Raw genomic sequence first — 14871 nt, forward strand, 5'->3', positions numbered from 1 at the left:
TAAAATGACATGATTTACAACTTTAATATTATGTTTATTATGGTTTAACAAATATAACAAAGACTAAAGATTTTGACTTAAAATCTTTAATAACATTAGAAATATATTTTCAAAAAAATATATTTTTATTATTAATTGTGATATACATACAAATGTTTTGTGTGATTAAAAGTTTATAGATTGTCTGTTAATACAAGTGTTTGACAAAAATTAATTATAAAATGATTATTAACGGCAAACCCAATCAATCGATCGTCTATCCGAGCGATGAGTTCAAGAGGACGGCACACATCTCAAGTATCAATGAATATAAACATCTTTACAAGAAATCTATTGAAGATCCCGAAGCATTTTGGATGGATATCGCAAAAGAGTTTTATTGGAAGAGTTGGTCACAGAATAATGATTTTCTCAAATATAACTTTGATCTAAACAATGGACCCATTTATATGAAATGGATGGACGGTATGGTCACTAATATGTGTTATAATGTTGTGGATCGTGTCATCGAAAAGGGATTGGGAGATAGGGTGTGCTATCATTGGTAACTAATTTTTTAATATTTTAAAACAATTAACTTTGAATATGTAATATTTATCATCATATTATATGCAAACAAATTAGGGAGTCTAACGATGCAAACACTTACAAACATCTAACATATAATGAGCTAAAACAAGAGGTCTGTAAGTTTGCCAACGCATTGAAAAGTTTGGGCATTAAAAAGGGAGACAGAGTTGCCATTTATATGTCGGTATCAATTGAATTAGTGATCGCTATGTTAGGCTCTGCCCGTATTGGAGCTATTCATTCAGTTATAGTAAGTTATATTTAATTTTTATTATTTAATTTTTTAAAATGTTATTTAAATAAACTTTTAATTTATAAAGTTTGCTGGATTTTCTGCCGAAGCACTGGCCGATCGCATTATAGACGCTAATTGTTGTCTAATAGTGACCTCAGATGGTGCCTATCGGGCCAACAAATTTATACCATTAAAAGATATCACTGATAAAGCTTTGAATATATGTGAACATAAGTAATATATATATATTATTATAATGATAATCTTTATATATATAATTATATTTTAGTTATTTGTGTTTTTTCCAATTTAATTAAAGGGGACACCAAATGATTGCATGTATAGTAAGTCCACATTTAGACCTAAGCGTTAGTCATCAACAAAATAATAAAGATATTAACTATAATTATGCCATTAATTGGAACAATAAGATCGATATATTTTGGACAGATATCATGTCAAGTGTTTCCGATTATTGTCAACCAGTTTGGTTGGAGGCCGAGGATCCACTTTTTATACTATACACCAGGTTTTTATAAATTATTACTGTATGTTAGTTAACATTTAAATTCATTAAATAAATTAATTAATTACAGTATTAATGAATGAATTATTAAGTATTTATTTAGTGACTAAGTGAGTGAGTGAGTGAGTGAGTGAGTGAGTGAGTGAGTGAGTGAGTGAGTGAGTAAGTGAAAGAGAGAGAGATAGCTTATCAGTTAAATAATTTTGTGGTCATATAGCAAATAATTAATCAAATCTTATATTTCAAAAAATTTATGTATAATTTGTAAATTTAATTTGTTATCATAAAGTTTATTAATTATTAATACGATATAATAAACAATTTCAAGTTTAAGACAGTAAATAATTAATAGATTTAAATATTTATCAAAAAGTTTACTACTAAAGTATTACTAGTTTAACTATTTTAAAAGTATTATTATAATTAATATATTAATATTTATTTTATATATTCAAAAGTAAAATCACTTTGATCTCTTTGATAGTTAATATATTTATAATTAGTAAATAACTATAATTTAATTAAACTTTTACATTTTTTTATAAAAACAAAAATTAAATATAGAAAATCAATATTATTTACAGATATTTATAAATTATAATTAATGTTTTTTGCATAACTAAACATTAATAATGAAATTTTTTCAGTTATACAAAAAATAAAATTTATGACTATTTAATAAAAACATACGTTTTTTAAATTTATTTTCCTCGTTATAAATTAATTTTATATTAAAACTATAAGGACTGCAGTAGAAGGCAATAGTATAGGCAAATGTAAACAAATAAAACACAATAAAATTGTAGTTAAAAACGTAATTAAACAAAAAATATAATATTGAAAATTATATTTCAAACATATAATATATATATATATATATATACGGTATATACGGTATAATAAACATGTACTGTATTATGATTACAATCACAACTTCAAAAAAAATGTTTTTTATTCTAAAAAAACTATTGAAAATTTAGCGGAAGTACAGGAAAACCTAAAGGGATGGTCCATACGGTCGGCGGTTATTTGCTATACTCTTATTTAACTTTTAAATATGTGTTCAACTATACGGACGGTGACGTGTTTTTGTCTACTGCCGACTTGGGATGGATGGCCGCTCATACGTTTAATGTGTACGGAGCACTGGCCAACGGGTGCACTGTTGTACTGTTCGAGGGTACACCTGTCTACCCGACCCCATCACGGCTCTGGAACATCATTGACAGGTTGGACGTCAATATTTTCTATACGGCGCCGACAACCATACGATCGTTGATGAAGTTTGGCGATCATTACGTAAAATCATCTAAACGCGACTCATTGAAAGTGTTGGGAACCGCTGGCGAACCAATTAATCCCGAAGCCTGGTATTGGTTTTGGGATGTTGTCGGTGATCAACGGTGTCCTGTAGTCGATAACTATTGGCAAACAGAGACTGTAAATACTATTTATTTAATTAATATATCTATTAAAACTTGTGACAACATTTTATAGTATCAAATCATTTATGAGATTTTATTTTTTTAATTTAAAGGGCGGACCTATGATAACGTGTTTTCCTGGAGCAACACCTATGAAACCTGGTTCGGCAACCTTTCCTTTTTTCGGAGTTGTTGCTGTAGTATTGGACAGTAATGGTAAAGAGATTGAAGGACCGGCAGTGGGACAGTTAGCTTTTAAAAAGCCGTGGCCCGGATTAGCTCGTACCATTGATGGCAAACATGAATGGTATCAAATAACTTATTTTCAGAAGTTTAACGGATATTATTCGACCGGTGATGGCGTAAGACGGGATAGTGACGGCTACTATTGGATGACTGGTCGCAATGACGACACACTTAACGTATCGGGACATCTACTGTCAACAGTTGAAGTGGAAACGGCTATTGTTGAGCACCGGGCCATTGCTGAAGCAGCTGCAGTATCGGCGCCCCATCCTATAAAAGGACAATGTATTCATGTGTTTGTTGTACTAAATAACGGGTTTGAGTTCAACAGCGAACTCAATAAAGATATCAAACATCGGGGTTTGTCAACAAATATAGTTATATTTTAAATAATAATTTCATAATAATTAAATAAATATCTTTTTATCTTTAAGTTATCTTTATGTTAAATTAAATAATTTTTACTAATCACTAATAATAATATTAGTTTTATATTGAAAATTATAATATATAATACAGTAAATAGTGTATATAAAGTTATATTATTATATTATTAAGTTATTATAAATTCAATTATTCAGTTAATTAATTTTAAAAATATTATTAATTATATGAAAGCCCGCGAAAAAATCGGAGCACTGGCCGAACCCGATATGATCCGACCGTTAACATCATTGCCGAAGACTAAATCGGGTAAAATTATGCGCCGATTGTTGGCAAAAGTCACCCGAAATGACTTTGACTTTGGCGACACCTCAACGATGGCCGACCAGTCGATAATAGAGGAACTCATAATTAACTCGAGTTCTTATTGACTTTTTATTTTTATTTCTATATTTTTATTAATACAATTATTAAAATATAAGGTATAATATAATGAAATAGTTTGAATTACATTTTTAATGTTTTATATATATTTTTTATTATATACTATTGAATATATTTATATATGAAATAAATGATTTTTGTGTTCAAAAATAAATATGCAGCAATGATAGAGTAATTTTTGTATATTAGATTATTAGTTCAAAATAATATGTATTTTTTTGTTTTTTATTTACTATTTATACTGTTTTATATTATAATTATTATTAATATTTGTAGGACCTGTATGTCGACAGAGGTTTATTAGGTTTTACAATTTGTTTATCTGTTTTAGTGTCTGAACTGTCCGGTATATAAATCATATCCATTCCAACATCATTATCCATTGGCAGCATATTAGTCATCCTAATCCCATAATTTCCCATATTGTTGCTCATATCCATGTCCTCAGATCCATCCCGAGAATAATCTCTACCCATATTAGAGCCCATCATCGGTTGCATCCTATTGTCGGATTGTCTCATAACAGGACTGTTGTAGTTATTATTATTGATATTATTATTATTATTGTTATAATTCATATTCTGCATTGAACCGCCATTTCCTTGTGCTGAACCCATACTATTAACTTGTCGTCTATTATTATTATAACTATCAACCCCACCACTTGACGACACTGGCATATTTGTTGGCATTCCTCCTCCATTATTTATAGTATTACCGTCTGTAACCCCGTTAGACATACCACTATTGTGCAGTCCCATCCCTGTTCCTGTACCGATCTGCACATTAACTCCCGCTCCTGTTGATGTTTGGTATTGTTGTCCATTACCAATACCCATACCAGTGTTACTCACACTCCCTCTGTTTGGTTGTTGATGTGCTGTATTCATCAGTACACCACCATTATTGGATCCAGTTGTCTGTCCTCCGACACCATTAACACCAGAGTACATATTTGCACCTGAATTCATGCCATTACCATTGCTCACGCCATTACCTGAATTCATATAAGAGTTAATATCTAGGATAATACCGTACCCAAAGCTCATACCATTGTTTATACCCACACCAGAATTCATACCCATATTATAATTTCCTTGATTTGTATTCATAACATTTGCGTCATTATTAGTCATTGATGGTGATCCTGAATTGTTACTATTATCATTGATATATTGTGTTGTTCCCCGGGAACTCATACCAGTTAACCTATTATTAATTGCTTGCATTTGTTGCATAGTTTGATATCCTACGCTCATTGTTGGCGGCGGTGGTATAGCCTGTGATTGCATATTAGGTTTATCGGCTATAGATGTAGAAGTTGGTGTAGGCATCATAAGAGGCATATTATTATTGTTAGTTGGATATGTCTGTGACTGTATATTAGCTGCAGGCGAACCATTGTTAGACTTTATTTGATTATTCATTGAAGACATAGATGAAGTAGTCATGGCTGAGGATGAAACAGACACTCCCAGTGGTTGATTAGTTTGAATCATTTGGTTAGTCTGAGGCGAGTTGATCGCAGATGGATTCAATTGATTCATCATTGGTGACCCATTGGATGGATGGTTGGATGACTCTGGGTTTGTATGAGTTGTTTGTGTTGATCCAGTACCAGTTAAACCCGATAACATTTCACCTATATTTCCATTGACGAGTGGCTTATTAGAAGTAGTGACAGATTGCATATCCATAACTTGTATTCCATTGTTTGGATTGCCTCCCTGTGCCAGATTAGACATACCAGTATTTGGTTTGCTAGAGGTTTTATAAATAGATAGAAATAAAGTTTCATAATAATAATAATACTTAAAATAGGCATAACTTAAATAAATAATTTTATAGTATTTATTACACACCCATAGCTAAAAGGAAAGACCAATATTTTGTCATTACTTTTGCCTTTAGTTATCGCATGTCCTAACAGTACTCCAGTCATGAATTTGTTGTCTCCATTATCACCAAAACTAGAGTTAATTTGAACTAAAGTAACTAAAACTATAGAAAACACATTTAATATAAAGTTTTTAAACATTTTACTTTTGTCTTTAAAATACAAATATGTTTTCACAAATTTCTAAAATTCTAATGATTTTAAAAGTAAAATTGTTTTACTTTTTATAGTCTGTTAAATAATTTCAACTATTGAATGATCTTAACTATTACTGCAATAGTATTCAAATTTATTTTTAACATTACAAAAGTTTCTATAAATGTTGTTTTACTTTTGTTTATCGTTTTAAAATAGACATTATTATAAAAAAATAAAACTAATAAAATTAAATCTTTTGTTTAGAATTATATCTAATTTAGTATTTTTTGAAAAAAATATGTGCGAAAATAAATTATTATCTTAATTGATATATAAGTTTAATTATTAACAAACTATAAGATATAATCGTTTGAACAAATTTGTGATATAATATATTGATTAATAATCAAACAATTATTTTTGTGTTTAACTGATCAAATAAATTTTAAAAAATACAAATGATTATCACATTTTTAAACATTTGAATTAGTTAATTTAACTATAAATTAATAATTAAATAGTAAATTTGAAAAAACTTCAATTATTCAGATTGTTACAAATTATAAAATACAATATTTTAATAAAAAATTTAAATAAAAAAATTCAGTTGTTTATTTTGTATACAAATTAATTTTAATTATTTTAATAAATTAATATAAGTGTCTAAAAATAGTTAAATAATATTTAAATATAAAATTTAACTTTAATTATATTAAACAATAATATAACATATAACTCAATTTTGTAATGTATAAAATAAATAATGATTACTTTAAATAATAATGTTTATGGTTGAGCAAACAAATTTTTAGCACTATTGCAACATAATAAATGTAACTGATGTATAATTTTAGATAAAATTATGTTATTTTTTCAGTTTAAATTACTATATTTAAGTATTATATCAATAATACTTTTTCGTATTTGAAATATTGAATAAGTTATATTTAAATATATTATATAATGTTACTGTTTTGTTATATTGATAATAATTTTATCTATAATATAACTTAACTTATATTCTAGTTTCTAAAGTCTAATTTAATTATGTTAATTAAATTACATATACATTAAATAATATCTTAATGTATATAAAACAACATAATTTGTTATATTGTTTTTTTTATCAAACAAATCGTCTAATAAAATATATGTGTTATAAAAAATTGTTAATTAGTTTTGTTTGATGCCTTAATCAACGGCACAATAGATGACATGTCAGTTGCTTTGGCCATAAAATCGTAGTTTAAGAGCTCTGCGGCGGAACTTCTTTTGTCGACATCTATCTCGAGACAACTGTCTATAAAGTTAAGCAAATCGGGTGACAACTGATGACGACTCTTGATGTCAGGTTTTCCGTGTGTGGCAATCAAATAAAGAGCTTTAAGTGGCGATTCATTCATATAAGGCGGCTCTCCGTCAATCATCTCAATCATCATAATACCTAAGCTCCAGACATCAACTTTGTAACCGTACTGAGCTCTGGATACTACTTCCGGTGCCATCCAATAAGGCGTACCTATCAATGTATGGCGTTTCTCGTCACCGGTGATGTGTCCACAAAACCCGAAGTCTGTCACTTTGACGGTGCCGTCCATTCCCAGCAAAATATTATCGCTTTTGATGTCGCGGTGAACGATACTCTTTGAATGTAAATAAACTATTGCTTTGAGTACTTCCAGACAAACGCAGGCCATCTGACTCTCGCTAAGTACGGAACTATTGATAACATCGGTCAGTGACCCGCCCTCTAAATACTCCATTACAACCCACAGTTCATTGTCCACAAAATGACTGTCAATATAATTGACAAGATTTTCGTGATTCTGATCTTTCATAACCATTAACTCAGTAATTATGAGTTCCTTTTTCAACTGTTGCGATAAATTCATTTTTTTGATGGCAACAGTCCCACCGGTCAGACTATCAATGGCCGTATAAACAGTAGCCGACGCACCCGAACCTATCTTTTTGATGATATCGTATCTATCGAGCGGATCATCCGTATTGTTAACGATGTCTTTCAAACGATCGATAACTTCTTCATCAGTCATCTCTTCTTTATCCTGAGTCTCGCAATTCCAATGCTTACTATTATCATCGGTAGTGTCGTCGGTGACCAACTGTTCTTCATTTAATAGGTTTGGTGTGTTTGGCGGCGGTGTTGTTGTCCAACCTTTTTTATCGATAGATTCACAGTCGTAGATATCGTCCAAAAGTGTATCAAAAAATTTAGTTTTTGTAAAAAAGTGTCGATTAGTTAGCTCTCTGTTAATATCTGACAATAGGTCGTCACCATTGAACGCCTGGGTTCGAGCGCACTGTTTCTCCAATTGTCTTTCAATCTCTTTAGTTTCACTGGCAATCACTTCCTCTTTTCCGATCCATTTCTCTTGTTTTTGACTTATGGTTACAAAAAGTTTGAGTACATCGACCACTGCTTTAGGATTTTTCGATTGTTCACTACTGGATATGTTTGCCTCGCGAAGCAATTCCAGCCATTCCGGTGGCAACCCCTCCATTTGACCGGTTTCAGCATTAAAGCCAACGTGTATTTTATGCTGAAAACTGTACGGATTGCCAATGTCTGAGCCACGTTTGGCCGACTCCTTATCCATTAACTTTCCGTTTGTGTCAACTGATGTTAGGCCACCTTTTGATTGGTGTTGTATATTACCACTGATGGACTTTATACGGAATATCTTGTTTACCACTTTATTCATTGACAAACTTAGGCTATCTAATTACAAACCAGGTATACAGTAGTAATAGTAGTAGTAGGGCATTGGTATGTATGATATGTATCGGTATGTGTCTGTGTGTGTGTGTGTGTGTGTGTGTGTGTGCACTTATATTAGATATTATAGATTTTCGACTTTTTAAATTTATTTGATAAACTATACACATGTATCATCTAAATTGCATCTAAAATATGCAATAAATACAATAATTTTACCAGGTTAATTTAATTTGGCACAAGTATGAAGTTATAAAATATTAGTGATGATTCAATTATAACAATAAGAAAATTATTAAATATCACTCAAAATAAAAAATATTTTTTGTTTATTATTTATTAACATTAATATTACAGTATTACTATTATTGTACTAATAATTCACGTGCTATTGATATGTTTGCACTTATCAAATTTACCTGAGTCATAATGTAATAATTGTTTTTTAATAATAATTATTATTATACTAAACAATATATAAATAAAACGTATGACATTTAATCTCAGCAACAAAATTAATAATTATATTTATTAAAATTATAAATATATTTATTTTTTAGTCAAACAATAAGTTTTGTATAAAAGTATAAAAACACATAACATTAAAAAATTTATAAATTCTATATACAGTATAATAAATGCAATCAACAGTTCTATTGAAGCATTTAGTTAAAAGTGTCGATGAATATTATGAAAATTTTGTCGGTGAGGATGTTATGTATTACGGACTTCCTATTGCTTATATGACTTCAATGTAAATCAGTTGATAATATTAGCAATTTATAATATATATATATATTATTTATATAATTTCTATTTAAAATATATCCAAATAAATTTATCAAACAAATTTGTCGTGAATTTTGATTTGTTTGACCAAAAATGTGCTTGAATAGTTTTTTATGGATATCAATTTTCAATATCAATATTATATAAATTTTTAAAAATATAATATATTAATATAAAATGTTATCTACTAATAAAATGTACAAATATTGTATAGATTATAATAATTTAAATAATAATTAGTCATTTTTAAATATTTTATTAAATACTATGACATAATAGTAATTGATTGAATAGTTGTTCAGTGAAAAAAAATTGTGTCATTTTATTGTTTAGTGATTTTTTTATTGAAAAAATATGTTTACTTTATTTTCTGGTCTCTCGACTTATCTCACTCACCGACAGTCAACTGTCATCGACAACAATATCTTTAAACTTCATTACATCTATACATTTGTTATACTAGTGGCCTGTAGTATAGTAGTCACCGGTATGTATAAATAATTTTATAGTTTATGTACAATAGTTATATACCATAACTAACATAATAATATATATATATATTTAATACTTTGATGATGATAATGATGATGATGTACGTGGACAGCCTTTCAACATTTTGGTAATCCCATATACTGTCACTCAGAGGGATCAAAGATAGAAACAAAATTATTGAACGGGTATTGCTGGACAAGGAGTACGTTTAGTGTGGTGAGCGCCTGGAATAAAAAAATAGGGACAGCCGAGGAGGGAGGACTAATACCTTATCCAGGCATTGATAACTCGCGAAAATCTAAAAATGAAAAACTTGTCTACCATTCCTACTATCAATGGGTGGGATTTGTTTTGTTCATACAGGCCGTCATGTTCTACATTCCCAGATATATATGGAAGACATATGAAGACAATCACATCAAAAATATAATTTTAGGTTTAGATCAACCCATTTGTCCCGAAGACGTCAAAAAGTCTAACCGAGCTATACTTGTCCGATATCTGGCCGATAGTCTCAATAATAATAATCTATTATTTCGGACGTATGTCTTAACCGAATGTCTAAATTTAATTAACGTTTGCATTCAAATGAAACTGATGGACAACTTTCTGAGCGGTCAGTTTAGCACTTATGGATGGAAAGCGTTAACATTATCCAATTGGGACGGAGAGATCAGAGACGATCCTATGATACGGGTATTCCCGAGAATTACTAAATGTATATTTTATTTGTTTGGTTCGTCCGGTGATGTCGAGAAAAAGGACGCTCTCTGTCTTTTACCCATTAATATAGTCAACGAAAAGATTTACATATTTTTGTGGTTCTGGTTCTACCTGTTGTTCATTATCACTGTCATAGGACTTACCTATAGAACTGTCCTAATATGTGTTCCCCGGTCTCGCTATCTCTCATTAAAGACCCGGTGCCTCACAAATCATGACTCACTGTATGCACTGTGCAAACGGCTATCAATTGGCGATTGGTTTGTATTGACGATGTTATCCAAAAACTTGGATCGCATTAACTTCAGAGATGTTGTCGTCGAACTGTCCGATAATTTGTATCAAAAAGCTTAAACTTTTTTTTTAGAAAAAAAATATTTTAAATAATTTATTTATTTAAATCTATTTTTATTATTTATAGTTTCTTATAACAATTTAAATTATAGTCATATAAAACTTTAACAATGTATTGTATTTCATTATTTACAATATTAATTTACATCATTAAATTATATGACACTCAGATATACACACTTAAATTACATTGTTTTAGTAATTTCAGTTAAATATATAATATAAAAAATTAATCCATTAAAAAATTGCAATTATATTGTAGTTTTTTAAAAATTTATTTTCAAGAGATCTAATTTTTATTCAATTTTGTAGATTTTTGTTTTATTATAAAATATTTCTATTTATAATTTTGATACAATGTTTTCCAAATAATGTTATAGCATTTCATAACAATAATTTTAATTAATTATATTTTGTTATCTTAAGATTAATTTTATGCTTGAACTATATGAATACATTTGTGCCATTTTAATAAAAATTATATTTTTACATGTTTTAATAATTTTATTTAATATATATTTTCATGTAATTACAAATTATATAACATTATTGTTAATAAAAATAACTTAATGAAGTAAAAATATATTGTAATTATTAGATTAATTGGTTTAATTAATAGAAAATATTTATTTTCTATTATAATGTAAGTTATACAGTATATAATTATACTACCGGTAATCAAAATTTTCTAATTTTAGTTTCATTTATAATGTTATTATACAATATTACTGTAATAAAAATGTAATGTAAGTAGCGATGAAAACGATATTATTAAATTAAAAAATATTAGACTATTAATACTGTTTATAATGATATCATATTTATCAACTATAAACTTATATATACGGTATTATTACTGTACTTCCAAATAAGTTTTGTTTTTCATTGAGTTTCACTCTAATAATGAAGTCATTATTAATTTATTATTATATAAATTATTGTGATCTAAGTAGAAAAAACTAACATTTAAGCTGACAATTATTTTTAAATATCATAAACACAACATTTATTAATAAATAAATTTAAAAAATAAATAATTATATAAATTTATAAATATTTTAAATTATATATTTTAAACTTAACTAGTATATACCGTATATATATATGTGTGAAAAAATGTTATGTTTGATTTTTTGCTTGTATTTGCCAATTAGCACAACGTTAGTTGCAATTAGTCTTAACAATAATAGTGTCACTGATCTACATAACCTAACCGTTGATGACAATGGTACAAGTTTGATTGCACCTGGATCATCACTATTTCCTATATACTCACAATTTGGTAGTATTAAAACATCACTATGTTTTATAACTGCAATAGCGATTTGTGTGTCAATTGTTTTAGTTGTAAAATGCAGACAACAAATGGCAAATAACAGACATTTTATCAATTTTATTAGCACTGGACGGGAATTACTACATCCATCGTAATATTATTTTGCTTATAATTTTATATAAATTATTTTACATAACTATTAATTTATTTTAAAATCATATAACAATTTATTTAGTAAATAAATGACAAAAATTACAAATTATAATACCTTAACATAAATAATTAAAATATTTAACTTATATTATTTAATTCTATTAAAAATTCAATTATTATTTAAAATAATTATTAAAGTAAATAATTATATTAATTATTGTTAATAATAATAAATAATAAATATAATGTAAATTAATTATTTTATATGTTTATAAATATAATGTAATAAATGTTAAGCCTTTGCCTTAACCGCAGCTTCTTTGGCTGATTTCCATAAGTCGGCAATTCTTAAACTAAATGGACTCTTGTATGCCGTTTGCGGAGACATTTGCATTTCATTAGTAATGAAATCCCTGTCCATAGTCTGTCGGTTCCCTTTAGCCACTTGTGTCTGAATATCTTCGACAACCGGTCGTATAGTTTGTATGACACGTCTAAACGGAACAATCACTTCGCGTATCTCTTGAATGACTGGACGAACCACTTGATGAACCACTCGATGCGGTTCTTCCTCCGATTGTGTAGCTTCTGTCTGTCCCTTAGCGCCTATAGATTTATAATTATTAAATTTCATTATTATATTTATTATATATTAAGTAAACTAACCTGGATGGTGTATTTGTTGGACATATACACCGCTTGATTTTGAGTTAAATATGATTTTGACGGGCAGATCGACGGCTGGCACTTCAATAACTTGCGGTTCAATGGGATCCTGTTGTAGGTCAGTCTGTCTAACATCCAGATCCCATTTGGAACTAATGGCAGCCGGTATTGTCCTACATGTGGTCACAGTTATCACCGAACTAATTATCAATAACTATATATAAAAAATAATCAATTAATTTGAATAAATTAATATCATATGCTATTTTACTTTAATATCCATTTATATTATTATAACAATTTTTAAAATTATTTCAAAATTTATTTTAGTAACAATAATAATATTATAATAATAAAGTTTTTAATTGTACCTCATTTATATATTAGTAAATTTATTAGTTTATGTGAAAGTTAATTTTTGAGTAATAAAATACAACAAAAATAAATTTAATAACTACTTAATTGATAAATTTATTTTTTAATACAAAAAATATGATTTTAATTATTGATTAAATTTGCCATTAATATTTTAATAATCTAAATAATGTTGGTTTAACTTTAGTTAAACTAAAAATTTTATTTTATTTATCTCCATTTTTTAAAAAATGAATATAATAATTTTATCTCATTAATAATTTTAATTTAATTCTTAAAAGTAATTTAAACAATTATAATAAAGTATTCGTAGTATTTATATAATAAAACAATTCAGTGTAATTCAAATTAGTTAATATCGACTTATTACACATTTTTTATATTTTATAAATTTTTATCATTTATCTATATTTTACTTAAACATTAGTTTTTTTGTGTGTGATTTGTATGTATGTATGTACAGTATCTGTGTTTCAATAATATGAGAAAATATCAATAATAAAAATTGATATTTAGTTAAATGAATAGACAACTCAATCTTTTAAGGAAATAAATGCCAATTGGGTCAGTAATAATTTTTTTTCAAAAGTTTGCTAATTTTATGATAATCAATAATTTTGTTGGATTTCAATGTAATTTTATCATCAAATGATTTTATTGACACCGATATTTTTTTAATCAAGTATTAAACTATATTTTTTTAGCATAATATGATATTCTCAAAATGTTATTAAAATTTAAGTTACTTTCAAATTAGACATAAAAATTGTAATACTTTAATGTAATATAATTATTAATTTCATAAATTAAAACGTTTTTAATTTCTGTATTTTATAGAACTATTTTGTTATTTTTTATTATCAAACATTTGGCTAATTTTTCTCAATATTTTGTTATTTATTCATTTTATATTAATTTAATATAAATTGATTACATGAGACACTGTGTATTAATAATAATAAGTACTAATAACGCAAATAATGGCAACAAATGAATTATTAAACAAAACTTTATTTATTTTGTGTACAATTTTTAAAATTTTATTTAAACAATTTTTTTGGAGTGATTTAAAGTGTTTGTTAAAATATCACAATAGAGTGAATTTAATATTATTTGAATTTTTTAAATTTTACAAAATTGGACGGAATTGTATTATTGCTATTAACATAAATTTATATTAATATCATTTAAGACTTTTGTGTAAATTTTAATATGCTTTTCATTTAATTGGAATATATATTATATATTATTAATACTTATAAAATAATATTAAGTTTAATATAATATTAGTAAACTTATAGTAATTTTGCATAACAATACTAATAATGATTTAAGCAAAATTGACTTTGACTAAATCAATTAAATTATACAATAATAAAACTATCAAAATTAAATGAAATATATTGAATATAATATTTTAAATAAATTAATTGTTAAAATTA

General features: G+C 27.1%; 4 protein-coding genes across 4 annotated transcripts; 2 read left to right on the top strand and 2 right to left on the bottom strand.

Annotated features, from left to right (window-relative positions):
- The first annotated feature begins 207 nt into the window (after positions 1 to 207).
- Positions 208 to 3867, top strand: LOC128951879 (acetyl-coenzyme A synthetase, cytoplasmic-like). The gene is made up of 7 exons (XM_054297167.1): positions 208 to 544; positions 625 to 820; positions 891 to 1039; positions 1125 to 1334; positions 2312 to 2771; positions 2869 to 3361; positions 3620 to 3867. The coding sequence occupies exons 1-7, from the start codon at positions 222 to 224 to the stop codon at positions 3814 to 3816; spliced, it is 2028 nt and encodes a 675-aa protein (XP_054153142.1). The 5' UTR covers positions 208 to 221; the 3' UTR covers positions 3817 to 3867.
- Positions 3868 to 4092: 225 nt separating this feature from the next.
- On the bottom strand, positions 4093 to 5526 carry LOC128951266 (uncharacterized protein DDB_G0283357-like). The gene is made up of 2 exons (XM_054296516.1): positions 4881 to 5526; positions 4093 to 4826 (listed from the first exon to the last, which is right to left on the bottom strand). Exons 1-2 carry the CDS (start codon positions 5524 to 5526, stop codon positions 4093 to 4095), a joined length of 1380 nt encoding a protein of 459 aa, XP_054152491.1.
- A 1507-nt stretch (positions 5527 to 7033) lies between these two features.
- Positions 7034 to 8664, bottom strand: LOC128951864 (serine/threonine-protein kinase Pak-like). Its single transcript, XM_054297151.1, has one exon. It carries the CDS (start codon positions 8585 to 8587, stop codon positions 7034 to 7036), a length of 1554 nt encoding a protein of 517 aa, XP_054153126.1. The 5' UTR covers positions 8588 to 8664.
- Positions 8665 to 9688: 1024 nt separating this feature from the next.
- LOC128952131 (innexin inx2-like) lies at positions 9689 to 10988 on the top strand. The gene is made up of 2 exons (XM_054297469.1): positions 9689 to 9877; positions 9995 to 10988. Exons 1-2 carry the CDS (start codon positions 9745 to 9747, stop codon positions 10957 to 10959), a joined length of 1098 nt encoding a protein of 365 aa, XP_054153444.1. The 5' UTR covers positions 9689 to 9744; the 3' UTR covers positions 10960 to 10988.
- The last annotated feature ends 3883 nt before the right edge of the window (positions 10989 to 14871 follow it).

Source organism: Oppia nitens, unplaced genomic scaffold (assembly GCF_028296485.1).
Source record: "Oppia nitens isolate AA-2021 unplaced genomic scaffold, nextdenovo-longstitch-racon4-pilon3 scaffold1_pilon_pilon_pilon, whole genome shotgun sequence".
Lineage (NCBI taxonomy): Eukaryota > Metazoa > Arthropoda > Arachnida > Sarcoptiformes > Oppiidae > Oppia > Oppia nitens.

What these genes read in the sequence shown, in the direction of transcription:
- LOC128951879 (XM_054297167.1), top strand. Translation starts at nt 222, where the DNA reads ATGATTATTAACGGCAAACCCAATCAATCGATCGTCTATCCGAGCGAT. An exon ending in ACTATTGGCAAACAGAGACT is followed by an intron (nt 2,772 to 2,868) that starts GTAAATACTATT and finishes TTTAATTTAAAG; the next exon opens with GGCGGACCTATGATAACGTG. An exon ending in TAAAGATATCAAACATCGGG is followed by an intron (nt 3,362 to 3,619) that starts GTTTGTCAACAA and finishes ATTATATGAAAG; the next exon opens with CCCGCGAAAAAATCGGAGCA.
- LOC128951266 (XM_054296516.1), bottom strand. Translation starts at nt 5,526, where the DNA reads ATGGATATGCAATCTGTCACTACTTCTAATAAGCCACTCGTCAATGGA. An exon ending in TGGTGTGGGTATAAACAATG is followed by an intron (nt 4,827 to 4,880) that starts GTATGAGCTTTG and finishes ATATGAATTCAG; the next exon opens with GTAATGGCGTGAGCAATGGT.
- LOC128951864 (XM_054297151.1), bottom strand. Translation starts at nt 8,587, where the DNA reads ATGAATAAAGTGGTAAACAAGATATTCCGTATAAAGTCCATCAGTGGT.
- LOC128952131 (XM_054297469.1), top strand. Translation starts at nt 9,745, where the DNA reads ATGTTTACTTTATTTTCTGGTCTCTCGACTTATCTCACTCACCGACAG. An exon ending in CTGTAGTATAGTAGTCACCG is followed by an intron (nt 9,878 to 9,994) that starts GTATGTATAAAT and finishes GTACGTGGACAG; the next exon opens with CCTTTCAACATTTTGGTAAT.